The sequence below is a fragment of the Neovison vison genome, chromosome 5, assembly GCF_020171115.1.
Source record: "Neovison vison isolate M4711 chromosome 5, ASM_NN_V1, whole genome shotgun sequence".
Taxonomy (NCBI): domain Eukaryota; kingdom Metazoa; phylum Chordata; class Mammalia; order Carnivora; family Mustelidae; genus Neogale; species Neogale vison.
Window position 1 is genome coordinate 11,732,906 of NC_058095.1, and position 17,745 is coordinate 11,750,650.

General features: G+C 50.9%; 1 protein-coding gene across 1 annotated transcript in view; it reads left to right on the forward strand.

Annotated features, from left to right (window-relative positions):
• The first annotated feature begins 1,809 nt into the window (after positions 1–1,809).
• Positions 1,810–17,745, forward strand: part of RGS9 (regulator of G protein signaling 9) — a 69,239-nt gene continuing 53,303 nt past the window's right edge. The window contains exons 1-4 of the mRNA XM_044247579.1: positions 1,810–1,942; positions 12,057–12,153; positions 16,092–16,142; positions 17,429–17,535. Coding sequence (XP_044103514.1) covers positions 1,886–1,942; positions 12,057–12,153; positions 16,092–16,142; positions 17,429–17,535 — 312 coding nt within the window. The 5' untranslated portion in view covers positions 1,810–1,885. The remainder of the gene's footprint in view (positions 1,943–12,056; positions 12,154–16,091; positions 16,143–17,428; positions 17,536–17,745) is intronic.

Here is a 17,745-nt window from a genome sequence, read left to right on the forward strand (position 1 = left end):
TTCTATTGATGTGATCTCGATGGTATATACATTCAGTTTATAACATAATTTTGTTCAAGTATTCTTCTCCCGCATGAAGCTGTGAGCTCCTCAAGACAGGGACTGGGTCATATTCTGCCCTAGCACAATGCGTGGCATGCAATAGTCTGTTGTTTAAATAAGTAGGAGAATTAAATCAGTTCTATTTTTCAGGACGCTGTCACTAAAGTCTTGACACTACATTATGCGTTAAGCCCCTTCGGTCGCAAGAAACAAAGACTCAAGATCCTTGGGAGGATTTGTTGAAATGGCACGTGCCCTTGGAAAGGCAGGGAACCAGGTGAGCTCTGGGGACTTCTTGGTAGGCCTCACAGCCCCTCCTCTGCATTCAGCCTATTTAGTTTCTTTGCTTCTTTTTCCAATGGGCTTCTTCGGCTCAACTTTCATTTCTGTTTTCCTTGTAACGTCACCTTGCACTTGGCCTTAACTTCCTCTGGTTGTGTCTTTACCTCTGTCTGGCTCAAGCTGACATTTATGAAGGTAATAATCTAGCAATCTCCTTTAAGATTTTCAGATCCATATCATGGTCACAGCCGGAACAGGGAGTGGCTGGAGGTTCTCATCCTCAGCATCCCTGGTCCAGTGAGCTAAGGGAGAGTGAGTCCCACCAAAGTAAGGTTGCTTGGTGAGCAGGGTCTGATAGAAGTGAAGGAGGAGACACCGGCACACATTATGGGGTTTCGGCTATCTGATTACTGAGCAAGAGCTCATGTGTTTTTCCCGTTTTTGTTCCTGAAAAATTTAAGTTTTCTCCTCCTTGATTGTGGGAAAGCCACTTTTCTCCTTTCCGTTTTGGGTTTATAGAATCAAGGAACATTGAAGGTGGAAGGAAACTCATAGTTCATCTGATCCAGCATATCCCAGTGTGTGTTCTGTGTAAGTCCAAGCCCCAAAGACACTCCATTAAAAAAAAGTCATATTTGGATACGGGTATTGGTTTGTAGTTCACACTAGGAACATAGTTCCCAGTGGCTTGGTTTGCTTAGTAAGATCTCTAGTCTTCTGCATGAATGGACACCTGTTGGGTCCTGGATTTTCTAAAGCAAAAGGGAGCTGTGGACCCCTCTCAGAGGGGACCAGCCATGAAGCCCTTGAAATTGTTTGCAACCTTGAGTCAGTGTTGTGTTCCTTCCTTTCCTTCCCCCCTTCCCCTCTTTCTTTAACCAACACCTTACCAAGCCACTTACAATTTGCTTCCGTAAACACTGCTAAACATTTGTTGAGGACCAAGCATTGTGTTACACATTTCCCCATTACATGATATAGTCGCCCGTCCGTTGGATAGGACCATCCCATGTTTCATTTTTACCTTTGAGGTAAGGAAACTGAGGCTTAGAATTTAAGAAACTTGCCCAAGGTTGTCCAGCTAGCTAGTGGCAGAGCTGGGATGGGAAAGACCATTTTTCCCACCACGCTCATTAGTGAGGCCTCTTTGTCTCATTTCTGATATAACTCACTTCTGGCCCAGGTGAAAAGGCTGCTCTTTGCGACAGATCCTCCCACTCTCCGGGCCAAACCCACGCGGATCTCACCTGAGGCTCTGCGGGGTCCCGCTGGGACCAGACACCGCCCCCTGGCGGCAGGTGGGCGCCAGCGCAGGGCATGCTAATGAGCCCGGGGCGCGGCGCGCTGATTGGCTGGCGCGGATTCCAGCGGCTTTCCCGGGGCGGGGGCCAAGGCAGAGTAAAGGGGCGCCGCCGGCAGCAGCCGCCCCCGCCCCGCGCTCCCGGCCGCCCTCCTCCCCCGGGACGCCAGGGCGTGTGCGGGGCACGCGGGCGCCTTGGTCGGGGGCTTCCTCTCCTGCGCTCCGCTCGGCTTCTGGTGGTGCCTTCATCCAGGGTCCAGGATGACGATCCGACACCAAGGCCAACAGTACAGGCCGAGGATGGCATTTCTGCAGAAGGTGAGCGCGGTCCGGTGCCCTGGGCCCTGGGAGGTGCGCGGAGTCCCAACTCTGGGAAGTGTCCGCGGAGATGCTGGCGAGGCGCGGGGCTTGTGGCCGGAGTGGAGGGCATCCCTGTGGTCCGTCGGTGCTGCTTGGTGTTATTAAATGACTTAGTTGCCATGTGTGTGTGTGTGTGTGTGTGTGTGTGTGTGTGTGTGTGTTAAAGACTGTAATGATTAGGTTTCCACGTAACCTGTTTGTAGCGGGGAATCTGAAGCCAGGGGCGATGGTCCACTGGAAGCTGGAAAACAACCTGTTACTCTAGAGAGGAAGGTGCCACAAGGCAGTTCAGCCAAGGCTGTGTCAGATTACAGACAGAATCCTGATATTATCATAAGGATCCCAGATGTTGCATTGACATTTTTGCTATTTTTCTAATCCCCAGTTGCAGTATTTTTAAGTCGGAGTGTGTGTGGTGTGTACACATGGACCACAAAAATGGTGCGATTTGTAGGATAAAGGGACACCCCGCTCCCAGAGCCCCTAGATTCCTCATTCAAGTGTGTGTATTTGTGTATCTCGGGTCTGTCTGTGTTGGCAGCAGAAGTCAGAACCTTTCCCTTCCATTGCAAAGGTTTTCTTAGACCAAGTGGCCAGGCACAGGGTATCTAGCCCGTGGACACTTGGGATGTGGCATGTACCTTGTGGGGTGATGTGTTGGGTTCCAACTGGCTCATTTTTTTTGTTCTGGGCTTTTGAGGTAACCAGCGTCAGAGGAGATGGACAAAGGATTAGGCCCCAGGTCATTTGCCCAGCCTTCACCCCATCTGCAGCCATTTCTTACAGTGCGGTGCCCCCCTTTCCGGCTTATCTTGTTGAGTAGAATTAGCTGAATGCTTTGTGACAATTAAGAGCCCTGCCTTGAGCTCTTGGAGCTCAGCAGACTGGGGTAGTTGGGGACCAAGTGTCCTGATTTGACCAGGACTTTCAGTGCTAACACCTGGACAGCCCCAGGCACGATGGAGATAGTTGGTCCCATGTGGACCACCTACTTTTAGAAGCTCGTGAACATTCCAGGTGGCTGAGGTGTGAGGGTCATTCAGGAAAAGAATCCTTAAAGCCTGTATTGCAAACTTCTTCCTAAAAGCAGAAGAAACCCCTTAAGGCCGATACCCGAAAGCCATAAATCATCTTCTAGGATCCCCCGGGACTGCCTTTGTCTCCCAGGCAGGGCAGCTCTGGCTTGGAGGCTCAGAGAGCAACGGTCTGGAGACATTCTGTTTTCTGAACCTTGACACTCTTTTCCATCATGACTGTTATCTGGTAGATTTTCCTCTCTTTGCTGGATTTTCTGGCTGGTGTCTTGGTTTCCAGCCTCCCTCCGTACCGCCCAGCCTGCCTATCTCCACAGCATGCCTCATAAACACATTGGTTTTTCTTTCTTAAGCTAACGCTGATCTCCTCAGCCTAAAACCCTCTGCTGGCTTCCCATGTTCCCAGGATCAAGTACAACCCGCTCAGCCCAGGCATTCGGGATCCTGCTTGGACCTGTCTCTCTTTCCCTCCCACCGACCTGCCCTGCCCTCCAGGGAAACAAAATCTAGCAGCCCCAGTCCTCAAGGTCCTCCCTACCTTTCTAGGAACTCTGCGCCCTTTCCTACCTCAGGCTCCTCTCCTGGGAAAGCTCATTCTCTCCTTCTCACCTGCCAACTTCCCCCTCTTCCGCTGTGAAGGCTGGTTCTCCCCAGCCCCTGGAGCCCAGCCGCTTCCTTCGCTTCCTTCGCTGCCCACAGACTCTGCCCACACCCCCAGGACTGCTCTTTCCCTCTGCCTTGTGGGGAGGGAACCTGCCTGTCTGTGCACTGTCAGGTCCCCAGTCAGGTCCAGAGCTCCCCAGAGCCAGTCTCAAGAGCCCTGCCAGGGGGGTCCTGCACGCAGAGCCCGCTGACCTAGATGCCTGGGCTTCTGGAGAAGGATCCAGACCAAAGGAATGTGAACATGGGTGCCGTGTCATTCGCCACTCACTCAAGGAATATTCGACGAAATATTCAGTGAATGTTTATAAAGTGGGGGCGGGCACGCATTACTGTCCCAGTCGGTCCACAAAGACGGACATGATCATCACCATTGACAGAGAAGGAAACTGAAGGTCCGAACGAGGACTTGCCCCAATCATATAGGGGTGGAACCAGGAAAAACAGGACTGACTGTCATCTGTCGCCAAAGGCAATGCTATGCTATGAGCTTGGGTGGAGAGGAGGCTGTGGGAAGGCCTGACTTGGATGCTTGGGGGCCGTGCAGCTGAGAGCGAAAGATAAGTGGGTGTTATCGGCAGAGAGAAAGAAGGATGTTCCAGGCAGAGGGAATGGCATGTGCTCAGTGTGTGTGTGACATGCGGTGGGCCGCTCCCTGTGGCTGCTGTACGTGTGGCCTCCTGTTCCAGGGCTGGCCTGTCCCCTATGTGATGACCAGATCACCATCCCCGCCAGTACCAGTCACTGCTGTCCTTGAGAAGCACCGCGGCATTGACTCTCATGGTGCCGCGTGGAGAAGCCTTCTGTTGGATGCTGTGCTTTCTGGTGTGGCTTCTGGCATCTGCTTTGGCTTGGAAAGGGAGTGCAGAAACAGAACTATTAGGAGGTGTGGGCAGAACAGTGTATCTTTTGCTTGTGTGGTTCTTTCATTCACCATGATACATAACCGTGCCCTTATCTGCCTGGGGTGAGGGAATCAGGACGGGTGTCACAAGGGGGGCTTGCAACTGAGTTGAGGTACAGGAAATTTGTTTTCTTTGCCAGGAGGATGGGAAGGTGAGCGGCTGTTGGGGCAGATACACAACAGACATGTCGAACCCCACGCTGGTGTGGGAGAGCTTTCCGGGGCTGAGAGAGTGGGTGATTGTTGGGTGCAAAGCCTTCTAGTTCAGAAGGGCCCAGACCTGGGGGCTTTGGATCTCGTGCTGAGGAGTTGGAGCCCTTTTGCGTTCCGTGAGAAGCCTTTGGATGTTTTAAAATGAGTCGGTTTCTGTGCTAGAGGGATGATTCTGGTTCGAGGCTCCGAGTGCTTCTCTGCACTGGCTGCCCTTACAACAGATTGACACCGAGTCCCCATCCTTTGAGTTTCTGATTTACTTACGAGGTAATTAACTTATTAAGTGCTGTAGAGTCCAAGCATTGGTGATTTAAAAAAAAAAAAAAAGCTTCTAGGGGATTTGACTGTACAGCCGAGCTGAAGGATCCTGGGGACGTTTGCCAACACCTGGAGACATTTGGGGTTGTCATACCTGGAGACGAGGGTGCAGCTGGTATCCAGTGGGGGAAGGCAGGGGTCCTGCTAGCTGTCCCTCAATGCACAGGGCAGCTGGTCCCCCAATGAAGAATGGCGTGGACCCAGATGTCAGTAGTGCTGCCGTGGGGGACCCTGGGCTGGAGGATGGTACATGGGGGCTGGCGTCACACCAGTAGAAAGGCACATGGCAGGAAGGCAGAGCCTGATGGTCCAGAGGGGAGGGAGGAAGGTCCCATGAGGCAGGATTTAGTGGGCAGGTAAGACACACCTCAGAAGCAAAAGCAGAGCCAGCGGAAGTTGGCTGCTGTTGTCGGGGGCCATCTAGAATGCTTCCTGGGCCTCTGACCAAGTGGGAAGGGCAGGCTTTGGGGAAAGAGCCCTGAGTACCAGTGAGGGTATGCAGCTCACCAGGGTGTGTGAGATGGCGGGGTGAGGTGGCGGGGGCGTCACCTGGCCTCTGTGTGGCCGGGGGGGTGGTTAGCGGGGACACCTTCCTGTCTGTTAGCAAAACAGCCTGGTGGTTCTGGGCCACTCTGCCCCTCTTTGTACAGAGAAGGCCTGATTAGTTTCATCCCCCTGGGAACCTTCTCCGGCTTGAAGGAAAATTCCAGCCCCAGAGATCTTGCACGGTGACTGACAGCTCCTTAATGTGAGGAGCGGCGTGGGCGTGGACGGTGGGATGTTGGGGCGTCAAAGCCATCGTGTCTGCTCCTCTGGGATGTCGGGGTTCCCTGGCATGCCCCGCAGTCACACTGCAGCACGTTGGCTTCTGAGAGCAGAAATGTGGGGCCCGCACCCCCCATCCTCGCCACTGTCCCCCAACACGGGGTCCCAGGCGGCCCGGCGCGGCCTGGCTGTGCGGCGTGTGTTTGTGCCTGGAACGAGATTTGGCTGAATCTGGTCGGGAGTGGGCCTTGACATTTGATGGTGGGGAAGGCCGGCCTCGGCCTCAGCTCCCGGGGACGCCCACGGGACACCAGGGGGAGGTGTGAGAGTTGGCAGCCTTTTGGAGTGGAAAGGCCAGGGCTTCTCGCTGGCTCTCTGGAGAACTTGGAAATGGTTGGGATTCTCTCCTCTCTGCGATGGGTGAGGGGTTTTTCTCTTGGGGTGGATGATAGGACTCGGTCTACTCTTTTTTTTGTGGGGGGGAGGCCCGCAATGACAAAGTACCCTGGGCTCTGTGGCTTAAACAACAGAAAGTGATTTCCTCACAGCTCTGGAGCCTAGAAATCCGAGACCAGGGGTCGGTAGGGCTGGTTTCCTCCGAGGCCTCTCTCCTTGGCTCCCGACGGCTGCCTTCTCCTTGTGTCCTCACATGGCCTTGCCTGTGTCCTAATCTCCCCTTCTCATGAGGACACAGTCATATTGGATCGGGGCCCACCTCATGACCTCATTTTCCTTAAATGGCCACTTTGAGACCCTCTCCCCAAATACACTCACACTCTGAGGTACTGGGGGTTAAGTCTTCAGCATATAAATTTGGGGGTGGGGGACACAGTTCAGCCCATAACAGAGTCTCTCAGTATCTCCTGGTGTGACCGGGGAGGCCCCTCAGAGGAATTTATGTGAGGAAAGTTCTAAGGAAAATTGATCGGAACCGCACCAGGCTGAACGCCCTCGAAATGTTCCCGAGGTTCATGTGATGCTCTCTCCTCCCACCGGCCCTTCTTTTCTGTGAACGGTGACACACCTGCTGGAGAGAAATGTGACTCCCCTCATTGTGTTTTTAAAATAACTCTCATTATTCCTCCTCTGAAGATTATTTTCAAGCTCTTTATAACTAGATTTTTCCCCCCTTAACATGAAGAGAAGGGATCCAATCCGCTGACTTTCTCTTGAAGGAACTCCGATTTCTCACTCTTAAGGCAATTTCTTTTTCTTCTCCAATATCGGGGCCCCCTGTTTCTAGGAAACATGGCTGTTTCATCCAAAAAGTTCTTGAACAAATAGGGAATTTCATCTAGCAGCAAAGGAGGGGAAAGGAGAGACCTAAGCCCGCACCTTAGAAAATCAGGCACTTCTTGGAGTAGCCTGTACATCTGCAGAAGGAGTGACGCTCATCACCTGTGGCCCCTCGGTCCTCCGTGTCCAGGAGAAGTGCTGGGCTTGCCCCTTTGCTCCCTCCCTCACTGCTGCAGGCTCTAGGCTGACGCAGTGGCCAAGATGCTGCCAGGCCCTGACCTTGCAGAAGGCCAAGAAGGGCAGCTCTGAATGGAGCTGAAAGGGATAGTTTCTGTTCCGGAACAATCTGTGAGCCAAGAATGCGTCTGGGCAGGTGCAACAGGCCCTCAGCCTTGCTCCCCTGTGTGACCCCTTTCCTCCAGTGCAGCTGGGTCAGTCTTTGTCTATCATTCTTTTTAAAATTATATTTTATTGAGTTAAGAACACTTACCGTGAGTACCTACCCTCTTAAATTTTGGAGTGCACAAACCATACGGCAGAGCTGGTCTCTCCAGCGGCTTTACCTCGCTTAGCTGAAACCTGACGCTTGTTGGTTGGCCACGCCCCATTTCCCTTCCCCCAGCCCCTGGCACCACCTTCCCACTCTTGGATTCTGTGAATTTAGAGACCCCACATAAGTGGAATCCTGCAGTCCGTGACTGTCTTGTCACACTTGGCAAAATGTTCTCTGTAGCAGAATGTTCTCCGGGTTCATCCTTATTGTTGCAACCCTAGTGTTGCAGAGTTTCCTTCTTTTTAAAGACGGACCAATGTTCCATTGTCTGTCTCTGCGCCATTTTCCTTCCTCATTTGTTGACGGACATTTCGGCTCTTCGCCTGTCTTGGCTGCCGTGAACGTGGCGGAGCTAATATCTCTTCGAGATCCCAATTTCAAGTCTTTTCAATACACACCCAGGAGTGGGATTGCTGGTCATTCTGTTTTTAATTTTTGGAGGAACCTTCGTACCATTTTCCATAGCAGCTGCACCGTCGGGCTTTCCCACCAACAATGCACAAGGGTTCCAAGTTCAATCTCTTCACTTTTCTGCATAGAGAAGCCCGGGCCGTCTCAGACCATCGCTCCCTTGGAATACAACTCCATCCTCACCATGTGGGAAGATCCCATCCACCCTCTAGACACAGTTTTTGGAGCTCTTCTCAGCCATTCTTGTCGTCTCTTGAGTCATTTGGGGTTAGCACTTTCCCCTTTATTTGGTGCCTAATTCAGCCCACCCTCGAGGTCTACTGAGTAGTCTGTGCGTAGCACTGTACTAAGTGCTCTCCACGCTTAATCTCGGATAATCTCCGTGACATCCCTCTGATGATAGAGGTACTATTGTCATCTCTGTTGTACAGAGAAATGAGTCTTAGTGGCATTTAGGAATTTACCTAGCTTCTACATTGAGCAGGGATTTGAACTGGGCTTTATCTGCACCCAGGTCTCTAGCATTTATCTTAGCTAACTTTTTATTTTCGTACAAACATCTTCCCAGTCCTCTGTGGACTTGGAGTATGTCTTCTGCCTTGTTGTACCACACCCCCCCCTCTACAAAATGCAATGCACTTAAGGATGCTCAGTAAGTACGTGTTTAATATTTGAACAGTGAGGAGAGCAGATTTTTATTCACACAGGCCTCTAAACACAGCCCCGCATGCAAAGTTCCAAAGATGCATTAATTATATACAAAAGCTACTAATATGAATGATTCTAACCATAACCACTAACGCGAATCTCTCCTGATAAAGTATGTATTTTTTTTATTATAAAAGATTTTATTGAAGAGAGAGGGTAGGGTGGGGGGAGAAAGGCAGATGGAGAGGGAGAAGCAGACTCCCTGCGGAGCGGGGACCCCCCCCTGACAACTGGGCTCGATTCCTGGACCCCAGGAGCATGACCCGAGCTGAAGGCAGATGCTTAACCGACTGAGCCATCCAGGTGCCCTGATGAAGTCTGTATCTTTATGAGTCTATAACACATCTGTCCCTCTAAAGCATTTTTATACAAATGCTTAATGAGAGTCTAAGAAATTACAAAAGTATGTCAATTACCTGGGCACAGACTATCACCGTCCCCATTTTACAGTAGAGAAAGGACGTTCGGAGAGGTTCAGTGAAATCCCACCGTGGGCAAAGAAAGGAAGCCCCATGGAGCTGTGAGATTTCTTTTCTCTGTGTGTTTCTTTTCTTTGTACCACAGCCACGGAGCAACGTCCAAAAGGACTGGTAATTGTAAAGTGTTGCATAGAGCAAGGGGGTGTTATTTTATTTAAAAGCCAGAGAATAATGGTGAGATAACCAAGTTAGTAAATTGAGGGGAGGTGGGTGAATCACTGACCTGTTTTAGTTTGGGTAGCAGCTGGAACATGGACGGGTTCGGTTGGAGGTGCAGCCCTCCACTGGATTTGGCCAGCTGTAGGCAGGAGAGGGTTTCTGGACAGAGAAGGACGAGAAAGGTTTTCCTCCTATTTGGCCATTCGTGTTCTGTTTCTGCTCCTGCTGTCCCCGGAGCCTGGAATGCTCTGGCCCACCATTTCCCCCCCTTTCTGGTGCCCGATTCCTATTCTTTTTTTTTTTTTAAGATTTTTACATTTATTTATGTGACAGACAGAGACCACAAGTAGGCAGAGCAGTAGGCAGAGAGAGGGAAGCAGGCTCCCCGCTGAGCAGAGAGCCCGATGCGGGGCTCAATCCCAGGACCCTGGGATCATGACCTGAGCCAAAGGCAGAGGCTTAACCCACTGAAGCACCCAGGTGCACCCCACCCCCCATTCATTTTTTTAAGATTCATTCCAGGAGTTACCACTCCTGACCCTCTCCTGGCGCTGTTGTGTTCTCATGATACCCTGAACTCCTCTTCGTCACTGGACCTCCCATGTTGTCCCATAATATCCTGGCACCAGTGAGCTCCTTGGGCTCGGGGACCACATCACCTTATCTTTGGTTTTCCAGGGTAACTGCCTGGTTGTTGAATGACTGACTAACCACGGCAAGCGCACGGCAGGCAGGGAGATGCGTGGTTTCTTCAGGAGTGAGGGGTCTCCTGGGGGAACCGGAAGTTGGAAACCTCGGATATGTGAGGCTTTGTCAGTGCCCATGATACACGTTGACAAGAGACACACCTGGGTTGTCTTTTTTTTTAACTGTGCCACCCATCCACCTTGTTTGAAAATACCCTTCAGTTGATTTTACTTCCCTTTGATTTTTTTTCAAGCGGAAAACTATTTTTTATTAATAAAATTCAAAAAAATAAAGAGCATGAGGGCCATCCTTGTGGCTGTCATCCCGCAGTCTCTCTCCCTTGAGAGAGACTCTTCTGGCTCTCTTTGCTTCTACTCTCTCTCCGAGGCTCATGACTAAGTCGTATCTCTGACCCTTATCTCTTTCGCACTTGGGATGTTCATTTCCCGTCGCCTGCCAGACGCCGTGGCGAGCTCGGCCGGCATTCCAAAGCAGAATCCTTTGCTTTCAGAAGGTGTTTCTTCTTTGGCACATCTGCCTTTTCTATTCTGGGAACCGGCAGCTCTGATCATGGGAGTTAGAAACTTTGCCACCCTCACTGAACAAGTCAATCATTTACAAGTACAGTTCACTCGAGTTAACTGGGGCTCTAAAGCGGCGCCTTCCTCTCACCCCTGCCATTGCCTTCATTGCATATTAACTCACACGCCAGCTGCTTGTGAAGTACCAGCTCTGTGGCCCTGGCAGTGTCCAGCACCGTGCCAGTGCATGGGATAATGGCATCGGACCGTGATAGTCGACTTGCCCTTGAAGAGCTTACTGTCTAGGAAAAAGGAGACACATAATGTAATGTAAGCACTACATATAAAGACACATAAGACACATAAAGCAATGTAATCCAGAGGCAGATAATTTCCTATGTTAGAGGGTGAGTACTCTTGAAAAAGCAGATCGGGGATCAGGAATGCCAAGAGTGGAGTTCAAGGTTGTTAAGTAGATGGTCAGGGCTGGCCTCCTGAGCATGTTAGCAGAAGAAGGTGGTGAGCGAGTTAGTTACATAGGGAAGGGCAGTCCAGGCCCAGGGAATTGTCAGAGTAAAGGCCCTGGAGCAGGAGGCTGGGCATGGTCAGGAAGCAGCAAGGTGGCCAGGGTGGCCGGATCGGAGGGAGCCAGGTGGGTGGTGGTAGGAAGAGAGTCAGGGAGGAAGGGGTCCCAACCATGTAGACCAACTTTGCCATTGCCTCTGAGTGGAATGGCCGCTGCAGGGTTTTGAGCAGAGGAATGACATCTTCTAAAATAATTGAAAGAGTCTTTCTGGCTGCTCTCCCGAGAAGGGGGAGAAGTGGCAAGGGGGGAGGCAGGCCCACCATTGCTTGCTGGGACCGTTGCAGTATCTTCAAATAGACCTCCCCTCTTTTATTCTTCTTGGCAAATTTCCTCATACCTCAGCATCTTTTCTGTCATGGGCCACTTTTCCCAAGCCTGGGCTGAATCACGCCACTGCCCAGCGGTCACTGTGGGAGCCAGATGCACACTCTGGGAATGGCATCCGAGGCCCGTTGTGATCTGGCCCCCAGCTGCTTTTCTTGCTTCGTTGTCCGTCCCTCTCTCACCCTGGGCACTTGCTCCTGTGTCTTCTCATTTTCTGTCCAGCAAAATCCTCGCTTCCCGTGTCTCCCCTTTTCCTCTGAGCTTGTGCAGAATCTCCAAATTGGAGCACACTTCTCCAAGCTCCCGCACCCAGTTGGGGAGTTTGTGTTTGTGAGCCCCATGCCGAACCTGGTTGTGTTGCGATCTCTCAGGGTCCACCCGGGTCACAAGCTCCTGATGGTAAGCTCCCTGCATTCCTTTCCGCATCTCTTGCTCCCTCCGCAGTGCAGAGAGGGGCCTTGCCTGGCTTTTGGAACAGCTCGGATGAGCTAATGTTTTCGGTTCCGTTTTGCAGATCGAAGCCCTGGTGAAGGACATGCAGAACCCGGAGACAGGGGTCAGGATGCAGAACCAGAAGGTTCTGGTCACCAGTGTCCCTCACGCCATGACAGGTAATGTATCTGTCCACATGCAGGAGCTGACGATCTATATAGCCCAAGGTCCAAGTGTGGCCCACGGCCAGTGCTTGCGCATAAAGCTTTATTGGAGCACATTCACATCCCTAAATTTTCTAAAAAATATTTTATTTATTTATTTTTGAGAGAGAGAGCATGAAAGTGAGCATAAGCAGGGGAGAGAGGCAGAGCGGAGGGGGAAGCAGGCTCCCTGTTGAGCAGGGAGCCCAATGCGGGGCTCGAGCCCAGGACCCTGGGGGTCATGACCTGAGCTGAAGACAGATGCTTAACTGACTGAGTGACCCAGGTGCCCCATGTCCCTCTTTACATATTGACTTTGGCTATTTTTATGCTACAATGACAGAGTTAAGTACTTGTACAGAGACTGAACTATGGCCCACAAAACTGAGAATATTTACAGCCTTTTACAGAGGAAATTTGCTGATTCCTGGACCACAGGTTCCTTTTGAGGAAGGGTTCAGAAAGGGAAGGAGAAAAGGAATCCATAGATCACTTTGTGACACCATCCCTCCCAGGAGGTCATTTAAAAAGCTTTTGCTGTCACTTTCTGTTTGCCCTGTTTTCATGAAATCAGGTAATATTAAAAAAAAAAAACAACACTCTTTGGCAGAAAAAAATGTGGTCTTTGCTCTACCCTTTCCTGATTCTTTTTGACACCTGTCTTAACCACGCCACGGGGACGGCGCCAGTGTCTCTTTCCTCTGGAGGTGGGATAAAGGAGCGTCATTTGAGGCTATCGGCAGAAGGGACTGAACCGCAGAATAAGAATGACTTTGGATAAATGTGTTGCATGTGTTTGATGACTTTGGTTTTTCAGTAGATAGTATGTTTCCTACTGAGACCTATTGTCTGCAGAAACAGCTTCTCAAAGCACGAGCTGGGGACTTGCCACCTTGCCCCACTCTTTGTGAACCCTCTCTCTCCCCCTCACCATAGCCTGACTGCCTTTCACTCAAGGTGCTCTGGTCTTGGCAGAGGCAAGCTGGCCAACAGCGTCCCCCTGTTTCCCTTTCTGTCAGCTTGGAAGAAGGCATGTCCCCACCTATTTTCCCTTGGGTGTAAGCAACAGAAAACCAGCCTAGCTGTTGGGAGCAAAACAGCGGTTGATCGGAACGGGACAGAATAGCTCAGAGAAGGAAAGGAAACTCTGACCAGCTACCCTGGGGAAAGGCTAGGAACCTGAGTCGCACAGGTGCCCAAAGAGTGGGGATTGACGGGCAGACTTCTCAGGGCGGCTCTGCGTTCCCCCGACATTTAAGATGTACCTGAGGCGTCCCTGTCCCCGCCCCTCTCCACTTCTGGTTGTCATTACTTCCAGCCTGAATTCTCCATGGGATTGGAAAGCCCTCAAGGGAAGATATGCTGTCCTGCTCACCTGGGTGACTCCCTTGCTCAGCCTAGCTGTTAGGGTGGCGGTTTAATAGAAGGTTCTTGAATGCGTGAGTGTGTGCTGGTCTAGCACCGCACAAGGAGTACTGGCCTTCGAGTCAGTTACCCTGGGGTTGACTCCTTCGGGCGCCTCTTTCAAGCTGTGTAGCCCTTGTCTTAATCATCTCATTTTAAAAGCAGGAATAGCAATCCCTGGGGAAGAGAATGATTGTGGGAATTCTGTGGGAAGCCTGACCTGTGGTGAGAGCTGGTGACTTCCTACACTGTGTCACTTAACGCTCACGATCAAGTTCAGGGTTGATGGGACCATCTGCTTTTTGCAGGCAGAGTTTCAGCCACTGGTATTCCTCTCACTAAACTAACACATGGCTGAGCTTGGATGTGACCCCAGCAATGTGACCCCAGTGTCCATCCCTGACCCACTGTCTGTGTGCATAAGCTACTTTTTCTCCTTGCACATGGGGAGCGTTTGGCTCCTGGGTTTGGGCGAGGCTGCCCACCCGCCATGTTTTCTCTTGTTCCTCCTATGGGTGAATTTCAGGTGCCTTCGCAACAGGGCTCAGGTTGAAGGCTTGGGTCCTGCGTCAGCACTGGTACAAGCAAACTGGGTAATCAGCTCCCAGCTCCTCGGATGGCAGGTGACCCAGGACTTCTGGGGAGGAAGGTGGCTGACGTGGGAGCCTGCCGCACCGTTACACAGAAGACCACGTGATAAGAAGCCGGTGGCCCTGTAATCTTATTTGCTCTATTTTAGGAAGCAGTCAAGTGGATGAGAAAACCCTCAGCTCCTTGGTGGAGAGTACAGATCCATCTGCTGCCTGCCTGGGTCTCTCTGTCTCTCGGTCTGCGTACCTCTGAGCAGCATTCAAAAAGACCCCGGGGAGAAAGTCTAAGACCCCCAGTCCTAGCTAGGAGTTGATATAGGATTTTAGATGAAGAATTTTGCTTTAGAACAGCCAACCAGGGTTAAATAAAACTAAGAGTGACAGATGAGTAGTAATGGTGGGCATGTGGGCATAGACAGAGGTCATGTTTGGACACTTGTGCCCCAGGACATGGGGGGGAAGGTAAGAATTGTGGGTTGTCCATCTTTAGCCATGCCCTGGTAATTAAGCCCAGAGGGTGTATGAGTGGGTTATAAGGGCTTTCCCTGGAGGGGCCTGGAAGAAATGCCTCTTTACTACCACTGAGGAAGGAAGTATTTGAAACAGTCGAGCCACAAGGACACAGGCAGTGGCATGTCAGACCCAGATCCTTCTTCTCTGTATGTTCAGTGGGCCAGTTCCCATGCAATCAGGGCCAAGCTTGGCCTTTGTAAAGCAGGCTGAAATTGCTGGAAAATGTGGTCATTGGTGTTTGCAAGATGGCGTCTGAATTGGGGTGCATTGTTCCGAGGGCATCTTGTCTTTCCTTGGAGTTGCTGTTGTCCTCTTCCTCCAAGGAACCTGTTCTGCTTACGGGGCTGCAGGGCCCAGGGTGAGACAGAAGCATACAGTTTCCTTGGGGTCCAGCGACAGTTCTGGATAGTTGGTGGAACTTGGCTTGCTTGGGTCCTTAGATAAACCTGAATCCTTGATGGACATTGGGAAAGGTATGTGCTGTGCTGAGTGCTGTGAAGTGTGTAAACCTGGCGATTCACAGACCTGTACCCCTGGGGCTAATAATACATTATATGTTAATAAAAAAATAAAAAATTAAAAACAAAAAAATCTGAATCCTTGGGGGACGGGGTGGGGGAGAGCTCGTTCTCTCCTGACCTCTCCTGGTCTTATCCCTGTCTGCCCCTTCTCCTTCTTCTCCCACACCAGTCTTCACTCTGCATTGTCCCCAGGCCAGCCCGTAAGACTTGTAGAACCCAAGACTACAAGTGGAGTCCACATCCCCTTGTCTGAAGTTATAAATCAGCCCACAGAGTGTTACCAAATACGTCCCATTCTCCTGCTTTGATCAGAGTACCTTTACAATGATCTGAGAGACCAGGTCTAAATTTAGAATTTTTGGACTCTTTGGGGGTCTGCCTGAGAATTGGGGAGCCTGGGCAAACCATCCCCTCACCCTTAGCCCATTCCCACTTTCCCTCCCATCTCTTGCTCTGATTTACCTTCACGTGGCCAGGTTCCACCTGGGTCCCCACAGACAGCATGCCTTGGGTCCGGTTTTTTCCCAGTGTTAAGACGTGGGCTGTTTGCTTCCTATCTGATGACTGTTAGTCCATGCACAAATTGCTGTAAAGTAAGAAAATAAGTACTACCAGAGAGGTAAATGTTGTAGGTATATGGGAGACGTTCAACAGGAAATCTGGCTGGAGTCAGATCCTGGATGACCCTGAATCATGGGCTGCGGGATTTGGAGTCAACGTCGTGGGAGGGGTCGGGGAGGGGAGCCCCTGAAAGTTTGGAGCAGAAGAAGGACGGGATCCCAGCTGAGCCCAGTGGAGACCAGTCAGGCAACAGCATGGAGGAGGGAGTGGAGGTCAACGATTTGCTTGGAAGCTCTGACAGTGGCCAAATACTTCTGGCTTGCAGGAAGTGACGTTCTACAATGGATAGCCCAGCGGCTTTGGATCTCCAATCTGGGTGAGTGCTTGTCCAGCACCCCGGCAAACAAGGACGGCTATGTGTGCCTGAAGAATCCCTGGAGGGTGGAGACTAAAGGGAGGCTTAACCTTTGTCTCTGAGAAATTGACATCAGAAGACAAGGCATTTACATGCAAAACAGCCCAAATCAAAAGTGAAGGCGCGATTAATAGGGGGAAAATAATTGTTTCGTACAAAATATTGAGAGCACATGAATAATGGATAATTGGGGAAGCATCAGCCAAGACAGAATTCTTGGAGGGGGTGATGCCCACAGAGAGCTGGTTTTGAAAGAAGGGGTGCTCGTGAATTGTGGAGGGGAGCCCTGAGCAGTGGTGTAGAAATGGAATAAATGAGACAGGGAGTGGAAATGAGAACTTGGGAGAAATGGCTTCAGCTAGGTGTGGAGAGCCGTGGAGGGATAGGGATCTAGTAGGCATGTCTACAGATGCCAGGCTTTTTAAAAAAGGATTTATTTATTTGAGAGAGAGAGAGAGAGAGAAAGAGAGAAAGAAAGAGCATGTGCAGGGAGAGGCCAGATGGAGAGGGAGAATCCCAAGCAGTTTCAGTGCTGAGCCTGACTCAGGCTCGATCCCAGGACCCCAAGATCACAACCTGAGCCAAAAGAAAGATTCAGATGCTTAGCCAACTGAGCCATCCAGGCACCCCTGAAAATTCCAAGTTTTATCTGGGAGACAAGTAATAGGAAGCCATGGGGGATTTTTGAGCATGGCAGTATGCATTATAACCCTGATGCAAATCCAGAAGCAAAACTTTTCCAAGCATAGTAGAGGTTGTTGGGAATTAAAGTAAGGTGTGGAAGAGTGGGATCTGGACCCGGGATGCAAGCAGGATTGAGCTTGGGGTAGAAGTTGACAATAAACATGGCCTTCTTTTTCCTTTCCTCTTTGAGTGAGGAACTTTCGGTTGGTCAGAGACATTCTCTGCTCCTGGGGACTTCTCCAGACCCAGAGGCCCAAGCAAGCTTCTCTAACATCTGCAGGGAACCACCTGTGGTACCCATTAACATTTGGGTTCATTGGCTCTCCCTGGATCTGGGAGTTGTCACCCCCTCAGGCATCAGGTTGGGGAATATTACTATTACCATGCTCCCCAGCTTGGCCATAGCCAAGTTCAGGAACCACTGCCCTTACTTCTTGGACAAAGTGCTGTTAGCATGGGGGCACCTCTCCTGGAGTGTGGGGTGCTTTGTGGGAGTCGGGAAATGAGCTGCTTCTGCCTTCGGTGTCTGCTCTTGACTTCCATGTCTTACTATTTCTTCTCAGAGGCACAGAACTTGGGCAACTTTATTGTCAAGTATGGCTACATTTACCCCCTGCAAGATCCCAGGAATCTCGTTCTCAAGCCTGACAACAGCCTCTACCGATTTCAGGTAGGTCTTGGCCTTGACCTCGGTGTTCATATGGGATTAATCTTATCTGAGAAGGTAATTATGTGGCTTCATATCCTCCCCAGATCAGAACTTTCAGTACTTTAGAAATGGTGGGAGGAGGTCTAAGGTCGTTACCTCTTGAGCCACAGGTCTGGGGGCCCAGGAGGACAGTCACAGCCCAGTGTTTAAGCATGATTTCCTGGTTTCTTT